At 35.2% G+C, this 18,378-nt stretch overlaps 1 protein-coding gene and 2 pseudogenes across 1 annotated transcript; all 3 read right to left on the bottom strand.

The window, feature by feature from the left end:
- Positions 1-8,003: 8,003 nt before the first annotated feature.
- Positions 8,004-9,384, bottom strand: LOC112515657 (annotated as a pseudogene).
- A 1,063-nt stretch (positions 9,385-10,447) lies between these two features.
- Positions 10,448-11,931, bottom strand: LOC112515658 (annotated as a pseudogene).
- A 1,888-nt stretch (positions 11,932-13,819) lies between these two features.
- Positions 13,820-15,994, bottom strand: LOC112515795 (UDP-glycosyltransferase 83A1-like). Its single transcript, XM_025122727.1, has 2 exons — positions 15,523-15,994; positions 13,820-14,763 (listed from the first exon to the last, which is right to left on the bottom strand). The coding sequence occupies exons 1-2, from the start codon at positions 15,992-15,994 to the stop codon at positions 13,850-13,852; spliced, it is 1,386 nt and encodes a 461-aa protein (XP_024978495.1). The 3' UTR covers positions 13,820-13,849.
- Between the last annotated feature and the right edge of the window lie 2,384 nt (positions 15,995-18,378).

Below are 18,378 nucleotides of genomic sequence, written 5' to 3' on the forward strand. Positions count from 1 at the left end.
ATAATGAATTTAATTTTCTAAAAAAATATTTAAAAAAAAACAACTATAAAAGGGTTTTTTAAAAGCTAAAAAATACCAACATTTTTGCTCCATTTTTTTTGGGAATTTTGGGACAAGTTGCAAAGAATATTAATGGGTTTTTGTTTAATTTATAGTCATTTTAATTTAATTTAATTATTTTGTATTATTTTAAATTAAAAACATGAAATTATTTATTTGGTTGACTGATTTTTATGCCAAATTTCAAAAGTTAATAAACTGTATGATGCTTGAAAAGTAGCAAATTATATTAAAAAGGAGCGATAAAAGTACGTAAATGGGAAGTGCTAAAAGTTACGAGATGCAACAATCAGAAGCAGACCCATAGTCGAAGGAAAAAATACACGAAAAACAAACAAATACAAACGACCAAACAAACAAACCAATGAGTAGCCAGAGAGGAACGAGAGGCTCGACTAGGATTTCGGAGCGAATCCATCAACCAACAGTCCCAAAGATAAAATCCTTACAGGAACGTCTCGAGATCCAATCATACACACAATCGTAGAACAAAAACTTTGTAAGACTCGACTTGCTTTAGTAAACCAAGTTATTACAGGGATCCCGTATCAAGTATGTTCCTACCCGAATTGTTGCTTGTCAGAATGTTGAGAACGAACTTGAAATCGAAGAGCCATCAGTGTGATTGAGGACGAGACCTGTAGTATTACCCAAATTAGACTCAACGTCAAATACTTGTAAATTTCATGTATTAGATAAAAAAACAAAAATGGTTCTTAAAGCATCTTCAACGTGTTATTTAAAATGGAGAAACTGAGATTTTAACTTAGGGGTCGTTTACCCAATTGCTTATCTGGTAAACGCTTACAAATATGAGTTAATGCTCTGATTTATTTTGATGCATAAGTTTTTATTATAACAAAACATATTGAATGCAACAATTTAGTGGGTAATCGTTTACCTGAGTAAGAGTCGCCATCTTCACTTACCGGGTAAGACTCTCCATAATTCTCATCGCTCTTACCCGGTAAAATTCTTGACCCTTCTTATGTTTATTTGATGAGGAAATTTATCCGATAAGTACTTATCAAATAAGTGTTTAGTAAACGATCCCTTACTTTTTTATTCTAACAGATTTTTCAAAAGTTTTATTAAAATACAGAAAGATGCGTGAAATACAAAAAAATCTCTAAATTTCCGAGAATTTTTTAAAAATAATTGTTAAATGCGAGAACTTTTTTTTTTTATAATTATTTTCATCAATAAAGTTAATTTTTATACTTTTCATCTTATATAATATATTAATATTTATTTAGAAATTTATTATAATATTAAATATTTTAACAATATAATTAATATTGTAATATTGGTAATTAAATGAAGTTGAATTTATTTATTTTCTAAAAAAATTTGGATTTCTAATTATTTATTTTAATAAAATTTTACAGAATTTATTGAGATGCTCTAAATATTTGTATAATGGCACAGTTGTAAATATTCTAGCAAATCATGGGTAAAAGAACAACAGCCTATTACTTAAACACCAAAATGCTCAAGGTCCACCCGTTATATCCATCCTCCCCACCTAAAACGGAATCCGCATCTCCCATCCTCTCCGATCAGTTTTCCGGTATGGGGTCGACGACAAGGAGACAGAAGAATTTTCCGGCGAGAAGAATTATAAGGAGATCAATATCTTCACACTACAAGAGATCTAGATCTCTTCATAATAAATCAACGATAACGGCATCGTTGCGTTCTTCAGTTTCCGACAAGCTCCAGGCCTTGAAGAACCTCATACCAGTCCAGGAACTCGACGGAGCTGCCGGAATTGGATCAGCCGACGAGTTGTTCCAGGAAACCGCCGATTACATTCTCCTTCTACGTACTCGAGTCTCCATCTTGCAAAAACTCGTCGATTTTTATGGCTCCTCTCAAAATCATCAAATTGTACAGCAGTAATTTTATCAAATCTTATAATATATTCCGAGAATGAGATTTCAGATTTCAGGTTCTTCATCTATTTCTAATTTTAAGTTTTAGAGTTCCGATTTGGTATTAGATTTTGAATGAACTGCTTCGAGATTTCTTCCGGCAATTCCAAATTTCAACTTAGAGAACAACATTTACTCTTTGTTTCACTCTCAAATTACTTGAACCGGTTAGACGCCATTTCTGATTTCTCCTTTGTTTTTGTGTTCTCTTCGAAGTTTCTCCTCGATGTGTACTTAAAATTCGAGGCTTCTGATTCTCGTTTGATTTTGTTTCTTTTCTTAATACATTGTTTGGTACAAAATTGAGATAATCTGGAACAAGAGTCACACAGTGAGCTGAAACTGTGTGTGTGTTAAATGCTTGCTTTTAATTGTTGTGGCATAGGGATATGGAGGTGTGGAGAGAGTAATTAAGTAGCCATTAATTGTTACAGAATTCTTTTTGTGAAGGTGGATGTGATGAGGCTAAGCTGCCAGACTGCAACCATGTTGCTAAGGCCACGCGCATCCATTCATCGTTTTTATATATATAAAATTTATATTACTCTTGCACATCACCAGGTCACACAGTTAATAACTTAATACTAACAGAGCATGTGTATTAGTAAATCTTCAATTTTAAGTGGTTCTTTGTTTACTTCTTAATAGTTTTATTAAATACAGTTTTTAATGGTTAAGAGATAAATCTTGTTTAGCAAAAAATATGTCTCTTAATGGTTTTAAAACCCTCTTAATGATTTTGTATATTGAGTCTCCCTTAACCATTCAACGGTCTAATTTTATTATAAACAACTACCAAACAATTAAGTAAAAAAATTTCTTATAAAAATTCCACTCTTTTTAAGTTTTAGTTGGTAGGGATGTAAACGAGTCAAACTTTTAAGGAGTTATTCGAGCTCGAGCTTGAGTCGATCTCCGTCACAAAATATAACTTGTTTAACTTAGCGAGTTAAGCTTCATAAAACCAAAGTTCGGCACGGCTCGTTCGAAAGCTCGATTAAATTATCTGCAGTTAATTATACGAATTCAAACATTAAGTTTTAATAAGTTGTACTTACGCACAATCGCCTGTAATTTTGAATTTTAAATAATATGCATAAATAAACAGTACGTTATGTATAAAAAATGATTTTTAAAAGTTTTTGTCAAATACTTTATAATATATTATAGATAAACTAATCGAGATATTTCTTTTAATATTTTTGTAAATTATATTATAAAGTATAAATTATATGTTATGTTTTATAGAGATTATAAATTACAAAGATAAAAACATAACATATTTTACAACTTTGTTTACCTCTTAATAGTTTCATTAAGAGGCAACCTCTGAATTGTTAAGAGTTGAATCTTGTTTGACAAATTTTTTTTTGTCTCTTAATGTTTCTAAAAATCTCTGATAATTTTGTATTCTATTTCTAGGTCTCCCTTAATCATTCAGCGCCCTAATTTCAATGTAAATAATTACCAAACAATCATACTTCATTTTGCACTATATCATAAGAGCCTATTAATCGTTCTGACCACTTAATAATTCAACACAAAATCATTCAGTAACTGTCAAACATCCCTTTATTATAGTTTATATAAAAAGATTACCAAAAGAACACTTTCCTCTTAATTTGTTATCTAAGGAGTTTGTTTAATTGGTTTTCTATCGAATTTTGTACAAATAAAGTTGCTTGTGTGGATTAATCTGACTGTATGGATTTAGAGCGTTTTTTACAAATAGAAGAAGCGTGTTTTTTATTTATTTGGAATAGCAGCTTTGAAAAAACATAACTTTATGCATAAAACTCCCTGTAAACTTACTGAATAGACCACTTCTATATCATTAAAGCAGTTATATGTAGCTGGTCGAATAAGTTGAGTCCTATTAAGTTCGTTAAGGTGTTAACAAATAAACATTAAGACCATCTCCAATGAATATATCAAATCTTGCAATACAACAATTTTTTGCATTAACTTTTCTCTGAGGAATACACTGTTTTAGTGTTATGAATAATAAAAAATAAAATCTGGTATAATACCAGCCATAAATACTGTTTTATGTTGATATTTTTTATATTTACAAATGTTAATTTTTTACATTTGTGTATTTAACTTTATGTCGTTGTCTAACAACATATAAAAGTTAAAATAAAGTTCAAAACGAGTTCGAACCAGGTCATTATCGACTTGTTGCATGGGCATCGACCAATCTAGGCCAACGCAGAGAGAAGAGAAGAAGCAGAACACAAACCGTCGGTGAAGCATCGATGCAAATGCTATAACAACTAACACTATGTTCTCAAACCAAATTATACGAAGGAAGACGAACCTAAAGGAAACGAAAAAAGAAATAAAATATTGTGTTCTCAAGTTTTTTTTATTAACCTGGATATCTAATCTGCTATGCGAGCCGACTAATCCCAGGGCGATCACATACTTTGCCGGTAGCCCGGAGTCACTGCATTTGAATATATGTGGTCACAATGAGATTTTTATCCCTTACTGAATTTGAATCTAAGACCTCCAAACACTTTTGGCCTTTGAACTAAAGCTCAAACCAATCAAACACCAACCGTGTGGTTTATCGAGTCTTTCTTTTAAATGTGAGAAGAAAAAAAAGGAAGGAAATGATTAATAACAATTAATTTTCTTTTAATGAATAAAAGTATGTTTATAAAAGGGTAATGTTATATACACCTTATTTCATGTTATAATCAGGTCAAAATCATGTATTAAGAATGTAACAGCTTTTCCAATAACTATGCTATAATTTTTCTATAATAGACTATGAAAAGTGAAATCTCTAGAAAAATTACATCAAGCTCTAACACCCAATGTATTTTAGCAATCCTAACATGAACTATATTAACCATAAGTGTGGTGTCCGATTGTTTTGAACTTGGACTCCAAATGTCAAAAGTGTCTGGAGGTCACAAGTTCGAATATAAGGATGAATAAAAATTCTCTTGTGGCTCAGAGGTTCAAATGCAGTGACTCCGGCTACCCGTTGGTCACCCTGAGATTAGTCACTTCGCATAACGAGTTGGAGATATTCTAAGGGAATCTCCAACATCTATGCTAAGATTGGAGGAAAAAAAGGAATTTTAACAATTTTTTTTTGCTTCAACATCTATGTTATATTGTATGTTAAAATGGATAAAAGAGGGATTTTAGCAATCGTTTTTTTATTAACCTGGATATCCAACCCGCTATGCGAGCCGATTAATCCTAGGACGACCACCTGCTTTGCAGATAGCTCGGAATCACTGCATTTGAATCTTCATGGCCACAAGAAGATTTTTATTTCTTCTTGGATTTGAACCTGGGACCTCCAGGTACTTTTGACCTTTAAAGCCAAGTTCAAACCAATCAAACACCATCCTTGTGGTTACAATCGTTTTTGTTTCAATAACTATGTTATATTTTATGTCAAAATATAAATTTTTTTAATACTTTCTACCAGAAAAGTATTGAAAATAAATGTTTTGAAATGAGAAATAATATTTTAGTAAATGTATTTTACTAATATAATTAATATTAAAACTATTAAAATAGATATTAGATTTAGAAATGTAATTTTTAAGGCAAATTGCATGAGAAAGCAACGTATTTTAACTTGATTCATATTTTGGGTAACCTACTTCCAAAACTTATATTTTGGTACATAAGATGTAAAGTTTTAAATATTTAAGTACCCGAATAACCGATTGAAGTATTAACCGATTACCATGCTGATTTGGCGAGCGATGTGATATCCAACTCAATATTATTTGTTATTTAACCCAATTTCATCCCATTACTCACCATATCAACATGGTAACCAATTAATATTTTAGCTCATTACCCAGATACTTAAAAGTTTAAAATTATACATATTAAATACCAAAATGAATTATCTAACATATACTCCATTTTCTTCATGTAATTTGCTTTTTCGAAGGTAACTGTTTGATGTTGATTTGTATGAAACTTGAAAATGGCATCGAGAAATACAGAATTTTCCTTTATTTCCCTAAACGGTGTAAAGTCTCGTCATTCCCGCCACAAATCAACTCTAGATCATCAAGTCGACATCAACTCCAACACGTAGTAATCTGATCGGAATCGTAAGTCCATTACATTTTCCGATCACCGGAATTTCTTTGATGATCAATAATTGATTGGCTCAATTTTAGCATGCTTATTGAGTTATACCAAAATTTGTTTCAAATAAACGATTTTGGTATCTGTTTACAGGATTCGGATCGTCAAATAGGGTAAACAGTGTTGAATGGATAGTTCCAAAATTTTACTCCACGCCTGAATCGACTACACCATGGTTAAAGCCATCTGCATCCATTACCAATGGTTTTTAGGGATCATTCACAACCAGTTTGACGAAATTTTACATACATGATGTTCAGTAGCTTTTCAATGGCTTACTGCGTATGATTGTGTTTTTGGCTCGGTTGTGGAAGGATAGTTTTCTGGTAATAACAAACCAAACGATAGATTTTAGTGCCCAGGATTGCCATAGGAGATTAATGTGGCTATTGTTAATTTTTTTGTCATTTTTATGCTATAATTCTAGATAGAACATATTTCTTTTTGTTGGTGATTTCCTGCAAATTTATGTTCCTTCATCACTTTTGTTCTCCAGATTAACATCAGTGACACCGTAAAATATGGTATTCAACCAAGGATTGAGGTACAAACATTTTCTGATTCTATGACGACCCTATAAATAGGTTATAGAGCTTGCTCTTACAATTATCAAACAAGTTCTTATAGGCCAAACAATAGTTTGGTCGCTCTTGGGTCAGATTGTTCTTGTCATTAGCATTTATCTCTTTTATCCATTTATTGAAGCGTCGAAGTTCTTGTGTGAACACCCACCTTTCTTAGGCTATTATAACCTTCTTTTTGAAATTGAGGGGCCCTTTTTAATGAATTTTCTGTTGCTGACCAGCTGGTCACTTTATCCTTGATTCTTCTCATCTGATGATACCATTTTCATGTTTTGAAGTCCCAGCTCGTTTATTCAGATATCACAAATGTAAGACTTGTTAGGCAACTAACCAGTGAAGTAAAGCTAAGAAAGGAAAGGGACACCGTTGGTCACTCCTTGCAAAGTAGGGAGATGCTAGGACACCGGAGTTAGAAATTGCTAGAAATTCTAGCCAAGAATTCAATAATTCCTCTTTTGAAGGTAAGAATTTAAATTATCAAAGTGATCGCTTATTTGGTAGACAACATAGGATTTCCTTCTGCGATTCTGTTAAAAGGGAAATTCTTTTGCTAGGGTTAGGTTAAGCAGACATATGTTGTTCTAGACGTATTGAGTGTGGGATGCAATATCTTTCAACATGTATTAGCAATGCATCACACAAAGTATATTTGTTAGAAGTAACAACATATTCTCGTATTTTTCAGAAATTTCATACAGTGATGCAAAAAAACAAATTTAACACCAATTATTGTTTAGTACTAAATATCACCTACTTAAGGTTCTCGTGCAAATAGGGATATATAAGTCTGCCCATGCCAGCAATCTACAAACATTTTCTCTAATCAGGATTGTATACGAAAAATCTGAATGTAGGCTATCTATTTAACTATTTATCTTGTCGGGTTATCATATTTTGTGTGCCTACTTTTACATGTTCATCATTTTCTGTTGATCTTCCCTTTGCTTGATGACATGATATAAATCTTCCATAAATGTTGAAAATTAAACAAAATGATGATGGTTGCAATATAATTTGCAACTTTACAATTCTTGAATACTTGTTATTAAATCTCATAGATGATGCATGTTTATGGGAACTAAACTATTTTTTGGATGAAATAACTTTTGAACTATGATCACCTTTAGATACTTCACAATTCCTGGGTCTAGTTTTATTTTGAAGTTCAATGTACTTCTATATCTTCTCCCATCAAAATGAAAAAAGGGAAAGAACAGCACAAATGGAAACAGTGGCGTTCATACTTCATACTGACTTGGCGAAACAATAGATATAACAGGAAAGTTATGTGCTATTTGTTATTTGCAGGTGTTTTTTCAGGTGCATTAGCATTTCCTTCCTTTACCCAATCAATGAAATTGTAGAGGTTTCTGTTAGAGGATTTTCCTGCTCGTACACTGTTCGCCACTTTTTCTTGCAAATTCAAGGCATTTTCTTTGACTATATTGTTGCTGAGCAGCTGCTCCACGTTGCTCTTGATTTCTCCTTGTGTGACAATACCCCTATTCTCATCTTTGTTCAAACCCAGATCGGTTTTCCAGATCTCACATATGTAACTTGTATTAAGAAACTGATTCGCAAAGTATGGCCGGTATACGAATGGAACACCATTGCTGACACCTTCCATGGTAGAGTTCCACCACAATGACTCATGATCCAAGTCACTGAGGGGTGTCTCTGGACCTCCTGTTGAGATGCCCAGCTCATCAATTTTCCATGATTGCCTATTCTATCCATGTATCCATTCGGGTAGACATGTTGGTACTGCCACTTGGTGAGTTCAAGCCCTAAAGCCAGCTCTTCAAACTGGGGTTGGTTAAAAATTGTGAAGCTCCCGAATGCCACATAGATGACTGAGCAGACAGGCTGTTGATCAAGCCGTGTTAGGCAAGTGGAGTCTTCGTTCCAGAAGTGGCCTGCTTGCTTTGAGAAGCAGTTGGTTGCCAAAAGTGGGCCAATCGGTAACATCTTTGGAGATAGGGTGAAGACCCCAGTCTCCAGCTCCATAGTTGAGTTGCAAATTATCCGGTCTGCCATTTCTAAGGCTTYCTTAGYAYYWAGAATYGAGATGTCATAGATAATTTTGTTCATGGCTGGGTCGCCTATACATGTCCATGTAAATTTTGTGGGGACCATAAATGGCATAGTTGTTGAGAGCTGAGTAATTTGATCCTTCAAAGGTGCTCCTGAAAGAAACGTTTCATTGCATAAGGCTAAATTTTAGTTCTATAATTTAATCATCTCACCGCTGCTGTCTATAACTTCATTGTCCAACAGCTTCTGAATGCTCATGATCATAGACAAAAGTGCAGCCCAGCAGGGATAAAGGGCTGCTTGTCTAATTCCCATCTTCTGTGCAACTCTATGGCCCTTCCCATAAAAAGATCGGCAATAATGCAGGTGATTTCTTGTCATCTATTTTGGTAATGCCTTCTAGAAGCTCTTCTAGTTTGTTGGGCATCACTTGGGACATTGCTTCTGTCAACTTGCTGTGGTCACTCCTGTCCTCCGAATCTCCCATGGTCCCATTCCATCTGGGATCCAAACCATTTGCATCGAATCATTTGGACCATCTTTCTCTGACCAGGCAGCCTGACATTCATAATCTGTTTGTGAGTGACCTCATGGGCTTGTCCTGGATAAGGTATTACCAGAACATGAATATTTTTCATTTTTGTTTCTCTTGGAGTTTTTAGAACGACTTACATTTTGCACTCAAAATGACTCCTTTCTCATTCTTGTAGCATAAATCATTGAGGTTCCAATTAGATTAAACAAAATGATAATTTACGCCAAACTATTTACAATTGAAGTCAGAAGGTTTGATCATAAAAACATATCTATTTTGGCAAATAATTTTAATACTGGTGTTAGGTATGAAGTGGATGTGAACAATTTTATGAAGGACATCATAACTTGATACTTTAGGTGTTCAAATTAAATTGATATTTGATTAGCAATAACTATAACTTGATAGGTCAGGTATTCATATCAAATTCATATGTGATTTGGTACAGATCTAGTCATTTACGATGGTGTATCCAGTGGCGGGACTAGAAAATCTATAAAAAGGATAACCTAACTTGCTAGCATGCTTTGCCACTCGTTGTTCCTTCCTTGAAACTATTCAAGAAAATTTAGATTAATATGTATATGATAAAACTTGTAGGCAATAAAATGTAGGCAAGGTTAGTCTTTTTCTGGAAAAAAAGCTTCCTTTGTTGCCTGGAAAACAAAAACCCTCATGTAACAAAATAATATTCCGTTATTCCATTTGGTTAATTATTGTTGTAAAAAATTATTTACGATCAGGTCTCGTGGTACATTGTGAAATGCATGTACATAATAGCGTGGCAATGTATGAATTTTATCTTCTCCATCCCCAAATGTAGGAGCATACAGATTTTTGGTTTACACACGATTGTTGTGCCTATATTAAGTTAAAGAGATGATAAGCTTATGATATGCATTTAATAGCAATTGAAGTTGCACATCATTAGAAATGGATCTACCTTTCGTTGTATTATGCAAAAACCTTCAAGTATTTGCAACTGTCATTATGTGATCATCCAATGTGCTTGTTAAAAAGTGTATGCTAACACTCTAGATTAGAGAAAGTTTAGCTACCCACATAAAGTAGTTAAATGTACCTTGTGATCATATGCTGGGAACACAAAATGAAGTCCAAGAAATAACCACAGTAAGTTATGATTTATTATGAGAACACAATAAAGTTTACAACTGACCACATTTAGGTAATTCACTCTTGTATTGGATTGTGCCATTAGCATCTTTCTCCTTTATCCATTCAATGAAGCATTCAAAGTTCTTGCACGAGCATCCACCTTTTTTGATACTATTCATAACCTTTTCTTTTAGATTCAGGGCCTTGAATTCTCTGTTGCTCAGCAGCTGGTCCACTTTATCTGTGATCTCTTCCCTTCTGATAATACTATTTTCATCTTTTTGAAAACCCAGTCCGTTCATCCAAATGTTACAAATGTAAGTCTTGTTAAGTAACTGATCAGCAAAGTAAGGCCAGGACAAAAAAGGGACCCCATTGCTGACACCTTCCAAAGTAGAGTTCCAACCACAGTGGCTCAAGAACCAAGCAACAGAAGATTGAGCTAAGACCTCCTGATGAGGTGCCCAGCTCACTATCTTGCCACGAGAGCCCATTCTGTCCATATATCCATTTTGTCTCGTTGGTTAACCTGGCCGCACAACCACAGGAAAGGCTTGTTGGTGAGTTCAAGACCAAGTGCCAGTTCTTGAAACTGAGTCTAGTTGAATATTGTGAAGCTTCCAAATGCCATGTAGATGACTGAGCACGCCGACTGCTGATCAAGCCATGCTAGACATGTAGAGTCTTCTTGCCAGAAGTGGCCTGCTTGTTTTGCCTGTCGATTGCTTGCCAAGAGAAGACCTACTGACACCAGGTTGGGGAACATGCTGAATGTTGAAGATTCCAGCTCGTTAGTTGAGTTGCAAAGCTTCCACTTTGCAGCTTGGCAGCTTTAACCGTTAACTTAAAAAGGGTTTTTGTTGTGGCCAAGTTGCCTATACAGCCCCATGCTATTCTGCAGCTTTCATGGGTGGCATGGTTGGTGATAGCTGGAATATTTGGTCTTTTAAAAGGGCTCCTGAATGTAAAATGTTCTACAAAGTAAGCTGGAAACTCTGAATCAAAGTTCAGTATCAAAATCTATTTTCAATTGGCTCACCGTCATTATCCATGATTCCATCATCAATCAGTTTCCGAATGCTCAACATGGTGGCCAGTGTGCCATCTGGAGCAGACCAGAAGGTAGCTCGCTGAATTCCCAACTTCTCTGCAACATGTATGGCCCATGACATGCATTCATCTGCAATAACACAGCTGATTTTCTCGTAATTTGTTTTGTTAATCATATCTATGAGCTCTTCCAGCTTGCCGGCATGACTTGGTTGATTGCTTCTGAAGACCTAACAAAGTCGTTCCTGTCCTCCCATGGTTCCATCCCATCTGGGATCAAAACCATGTTGATTAGATCAGCAGAACTCCCCTTCTCCGACCATGTCTTCCTGATGAGTTTGTGGTTGACATCTGTGTTCACGAATGTGACTTTCACTCCATGCTCGGTTAAGCACTGAGTGAGTTCCATTAAAGGAATTACATGACCTTGTGCTATATAAGGTATAACTAGCACGTGGGTCTTTTCAGTCTGTTGATCTCCCATTTTTGGAGATTTACAAGATTTCTACACCTGATTGTTTCTCACTTTTATACACAAGCATAATAAGTTTGCATAGCTTCTCACTTTCATTGTTGTTTATTAAATTTCATCAAACAGTGTCGTAGTTAATGCAGGCTTCAGTTTCATCGACATTGTTAATTCCTGTGTCTAAATATGTGATCTGTCGTAATCCTTTTAGAAGCATTGTGGTTAAAGCAGGCTTCAGTTTCATCGACATTCTTTTCTCAGGTCTCTCTCTGCATGGTATATATCTAAATATATAGTTGGCTAATGAACTTGCTAGCAATATGAAAATGAGATTGTAGTGATTTTGAGAACAGAACAAGCTGACTTCTAAGATCTTTAGTTTGTTATTCACTTTGTTCCTTAACAAGTACTGTTTACTTTTAAAATCAAACCTCACCTTCTCAATTCAAACCATTATGGAATTTATCACAGACTAAGCACCAATAGGGATATTTTTCACAAAATCATCATTGGTTTGTTGACTATCAGAAAAGCTTGCAAGCCAACTTTACCAAGGGAAACTTGTGTTTTCATTGTAGTCTCAAAACATATACGGTGGCACACAACAAATTGATACGGTGGCACTTTTCCCGACCCTACAATTTTTTAAACTATGACGGAGGAACGAGGCGGTGGCCCGTGCCACCATATTCACCACCTGGGTCCGTCCCTGCTTGCAATTCCTTTCTTTTGTGCTATGTTTGGACCATGGATTTCCTTGCTATTGTACGTTGTCTCTTAATTACTACTCGTCTACACAGGCTCGATATGTTGCAAAAGTATGTTGACTAATAAACTTGCTAGCAATATGACTATGGGATTCTAGTGGTTGAGAACATAACAAGCTGGAACTTCTAGGATCCACCATGCATGTTGTTTTACTTTGTCATTGACTCTTTTCCGTCACAATTGCTTCTTTTTTTACTTTTGACATCAAATCTCATCTTCCCAATTCAAATCATTATGGAATTTATCACAAACTAAGCACCTATATTGGCTTGTAGCAGACTTGAGGCTTTCATTATATTGGCTGTTGCTCTACATAACTTGTGTTATAGTAGTCATTTCGACAGGGGAAAGAACTCATGAAGGGTTCATTGGTGGTGAAACAAGGAAAAGCCTGGCCATGCCGCCATGGTACAAGACCCGTATGAAAGTGTGTTAAAATGAATTGAACACAATGGAAGCCAAATCTGTGACAGAAGATGCTAGGACGCTCGAGTTAGAAATGGATCAAATTTCTGGTCAAGAATTCATTAATTCTTCTTTCCAAGGTAAGAATTTAAATTAGCCCAATGATTGTTTGTTTGGTACACAACAGAGATAGGATTTTCTTTTGCAATTTTGTTATAGAGTTGGGTTCCGGTGAGAATAAAAGTTATGGTGAGAAGGGTAGGAAGGGATCTCCACCCTTGGATCAATTCTAATTGAAGAGAATCACTAGCACAACTCATGGGTTGTCTTGGGATTAAAAGTGATCAAGGGTCCAAATCATTCTTACACTTCTTACCTTAACTCCTATTCTCACACGATCATTCGTTTTCTGTTACAAGGATAATTGTTTTGCTACACTTAGGATATTCGGACGCATATTGTTCTAGAAGTAGTGTGGGATGAGGATGCAATATTTTTCAAAATATTTATTAACAGTTCTTGTATATATACTTGTTATCAACTATCATAGATGAGGCATGTTAATGGGCAGCAAGCGATTTTTTTTGGATGAATTAACTTTTGAACTATGATTAGTTTTAGATACTTCACATTTCTTGCATCTACTTTTATTTTGAAGTTCAATTTACTTCTTTATTTTCTGCCATCAAAATGAAAAGATGGAAAAGACAGCATACATGGAAATGGTAGCATCTATAACTGAAAGCTTACATGCCCGTCGTTAGTTGCAGGTGTTCTTTTCAGGTGCGTTAACATTTCCTTTCTTTACCCAATCAATGAACTCGCTGAGCTTTTTGTTAGAAGATCTTTCTGCTCCCACTTTTTCTTTCAAATTCAAGGCATTTTCTTTGATTATCTTGTTGCTGAGCAACAGCTCGACTTTACTCTTAATTTCTCCTCGTGTGACAATACCACTATCATCTTTCTTCAAACCCAGACCCGTTTTCCAGATATCACAAATGTAAGTTGTATTAAGGAACTGATCAGCAAAGTACGGCCAACACAAGAAAGGAACGCCATTGCTGACACCTTCCATGGTAGAGTTCCAACCACAATGACTCATGAAACAAGCTACTGAGGGATGGCTTAGGACCTCCTGTTGAGGTGCCCAGCTCACAATTTTCCCATGATCGCCTACTCTATCCATGAATCCATTCGGGTAGATAGTACCGTTCATACTGCCACTTGTCTCAGGTCTTACAGCCCACAAGAATGGCTTATTGGTGAGTTCGAGCCCAAACGCCAGTTCTTCAAACTGGGACTGGTTAAAAATTGTGACGCTCCCAAATGCCACATAGATGACTGAGCAAACTGGCTGTTGATCAAGCCATGTTAGACAAGTGAAGTCTTCTTTCCAAAAATGCCCTTCTTGCTTTAAGAAGCGGTTGGTTGCCAAAAGTGGACCTATCGGCAACATCTTCGGAAATAGCCTGAACGCCCCAGTCTCCAGCTCCATAGTCGAGTTGCAAATTATACAGTCGGCTGTTTCTGCAGCTTCCTTAGTACCAAGAATCAGGATATCAAAGATAATCTTGTTTGTGGCGGGATTGCCTACACATGCCCATGTAAACTTTGCAGGGTCCATAAATGGCATAGTTGTTGAGAGCTGAATCATTTGATCCTTCAAAGGTATTCCTGAAAGAAAAAAGTTTCATTGCATAAAAAGCTTTCAATCTACAATTTAGTCAAGTTATTGTTGGGGAATTTGGGTTTGTGGTTTTATATAGTTTGGATATATTTCTGGATCGTGTATGGAAAGACGCTTTCTAAATACTATCTTTCGGCCCCTATAATGCCTTGGGTTTGCACAAATTTGGTACTGGGATAATCCAGAAAATTCATACACGAATTAAGGCACAAATTCGTGTGTATATATATATATACATATATATATATATATATATATTCACCAGATCACGTTTATGTATTTATATGAGAGATCGACGATTACAGGAGATTCAAACGGTTAAAATATAACTGTATGACAGTTATAACCGTTAAAAGATAAGGTTTGGGAGCAGTTATATCATAATCAGAAGCAACATTTGGAACTCTGGTTCCATGGTACAGAGCTCTGGTAGCTCTATATCAGACTTGGTCAAATTTCTAAGGTCCAGAACGCTAGTTCCACAATCCAAAGCTCTGATTGCTCTATCTTTGATCCAGACTTGGTTAAATTTCTACAATTTTGGGAACAATTTCAAGAAGGTTTCCAACCTTCTGAAATTCATCCGGATCATCCCAAAACTAAAATTTGCTTCCCCTTGGACCCTGCCAGGGGCGCGGCCCCTAGGACCCACAAGGGGGCACAGCCCCCTTGACCCCCCACGTTTCAAGTAAATCACAATTACACCAAATGTGTGATGCCGCTAAAATCACTAACAGTTATCTCACCATTTCTATCTATAATTTCATCTTCCAACAGCTTCTGAATGCTCATGATCAACGCCATAACTGCAGCCGCGCTGGAACAGAAGCTTGCCGATCTAATTCCCATCTTCTTTGCAACTCTTATGGCCCATACCAGGGAAGCATCAGCAATAATGCAGGTAACTTTGTTATCTGTTTTGTTAATACCTTCTATTAGCTCTTCTAGTTTTGTGGGCATCATTCGGGATATTGATTCTGTCAACTTGCCGAGGTCACGCCTGTCCTCCCATGGCTGCATCCCATCTGGGATTGAAACCATTTGGATTAAATCATTCGGACCGTCTTTCTGTGAACCGCAGGCACTCATAATCTTTTTATGAGTGACCTCCGTGTTCACAAATGTAACCTTGAGACCGTTGATCGCAATGCACCGTGCCACCTCCATGAGAGGAATTACATGGCCTTGTGCTGGATATGGTATTACCATAACATGCATAGTTTTCTTGTTTGTTTCTCTTGGAAATTTTAGAAAAAGACTTTATGTTTTTGCACTCAAAATGACCTCTTTCTCATTCATATATAGACTTAAATGGTTGAGATTCCAACTATTTATAATAAGTAAGCAAGGGTAGTGGCCGACTTAGAAATGTTTTCAAGTGGTGGCACAGTTTAATTATAAAAAATTAGAAAATTTTCACAGGATTAGATAGATTTGGTGGTTGGATCCTTGTCCCAGCATAGAAGGAACCCATGTTCGAGTTTTGTTTATAGCTTTAAAAAAAATACTAGAGGTATGTAAAAAAACACCAATATAAGCCGGAAACTAAGAAATTTGACAAAAGTGGGATTCAAACTAGGTCCTTTTGAACAAAAGTAGCAACATTTACCAACTCTGCCATTAAAAATTTATGCCAAAACGTTTCAAAAAATATAAGGATACCCAACAAAAGGATACGATGACACTCTTTAGAAACGTAATTTTTGCCCTTACTGCAGAACCATGAAGAGGTAGTCTGTTCCACCGTATGCTCCTATATAGGTCCGTCCCTTTATCTTGCTTTTATTTCTAATGTTATTATTCATTTTCTGTAATCTGCACACTACCTTACTTGTTCATAGTTTCTTGATTATTTTTCTTGTTTAGGATATTAAGGTAATTTGTGAAATTTCTGTCACTTTTCCATTGATATATTTGTGGTAATTCATTAGTGCTGATTCTAACTTAGGAATTCTAGGTTATCTTAAACAAGTCCATTGACACATATAAATAGTAATTTACTACTTCCTCCGTCTCAAAATAAGTGTCAACATTTCTATTTTATTGTCCTAGAATAAGTGTTTACTTTTCCATTCTACCCTTGATGGAGGGAGTTTCTCTCTTTATTATTAAGAGTAAAACTGCCATTTAGGGTCTTTTACCAAACTCTTACTGGGTAAGCGTTTATTGCGTCACTTTATCTTACTAGATGAGTATGGTAAGGACCGAGAATCTTACCCGGTAAGAGATGAGACATCAACTGAGGTTCTTACCCAGTTAGTGAGGGAGGAGGCTCTTACACGGTTAGCATTTACTAGGTAAGATGTACTTATAAATAATCCATTTTGATGGGAATTATGTTCCATTTTGATGTTACTCTTGTCGGTAAACGCTTACCTGATAAACATTTGGTAGACGGCCCCTTGGTTAGCTAAAAAAATGTAATAATTGCATAATTCTAAAAAAAATTAATTGTTGCATAAAATACAATAAATAAAATTTAAAGAATGAATAATATATGAAAAGTGAAACGTGTGATATTTAGAAGGGAATTATGTTCCATATTGATGTTATATTGGTAAAATATAGGTTTGTTCTACGTTTTTCTATGGGGTAGGCGTGAAACATGCATGTTCCATTTTGTTCTACATAAAAGTTCTGTCAAATATGAAACAAATAATCATGTTCTATTCTATCTAGTGTATCAAACGCACCCTTATTTTGGGACGTGAAGTATGTGTTGTTATGCTTGGTGTTTCTTGCGATCTACACTTTTTTACATTTATGTTTTGTGTCATTTTCTTCTATAATTTGTTTTCTTTCCAATTTTATGAGCTTTTGCCACAAAATAGAAAATAATAAACTTTTTATGCTTTTCTTTCTACTAAATATATCAAAAGTGTGACCTTTCATGGTCTTATGAGTCGTCACGTACTTTGAAGAAAAAAAGTTGCATCGTTTTATTAATAGTCGAGATAATAACATCTCTGTTACATCATTCTTCTCCTTCGGTTAATTTTATCTAGATTTGATGAAATTGATGTAATTGAAATGGTTATGACAAGTCGTGGGTCAGGACCCAGGCCCCTGACCTGCTAGCTTGAGTCGCTGAATGAGCCAAAAAAATGTTCTTCACATTGGTGTAGTTGGGGGTTGGTTCCATGTGGAGCTAGTTGTGGTTGCAGATAATCAGCTTTTTCACAAAATATAAGGATGTTACTGATAAATAGTTGTATCTATTTGAGAAATAGTTATGATATTGGTGCTAGGTATGAGGTGGTCATGAACAATGATAGACCTATTAAGCACCAAGTGGGGTCACGTGCACCTCCTCAACTTATTTTTATAAGTAATTTTTTTAGTATGAAAGGTCAACCAAAAAATTCTATCGAAATGGTGAAATTCGATTAAAAACACTTTAGATTGATGTTATAGGCTTTTGATCCACGTTAACTGTGCACCAGTTAGGCAAAACAAATTTGTAAAGGAATCATAATTTGATACTTTAGGTGTTTATATTAAATTCATATTTGATTGGTCATAATCACAAGTTGATATATCAAAGTATTCATATAATTTCATATTTGATTGGTCATAATCATAAGTTGATATATCAAAGTATT

Source organism: Cynara cardunculus (assembly GCF_001531365.2).
Source record: "Cynara cardunculus var. scolymus isolate 2C chromosome LG 7, CcrdV1, whole genome shotgun sequence".
Taxonomy (NCBI): domain Eukaryota; kingdom Viridiplantae; phylum Streptophyta; class Magnoliopsida; order Asterales; family Asteraceae; genus Cynara; species Cynara cardunculus.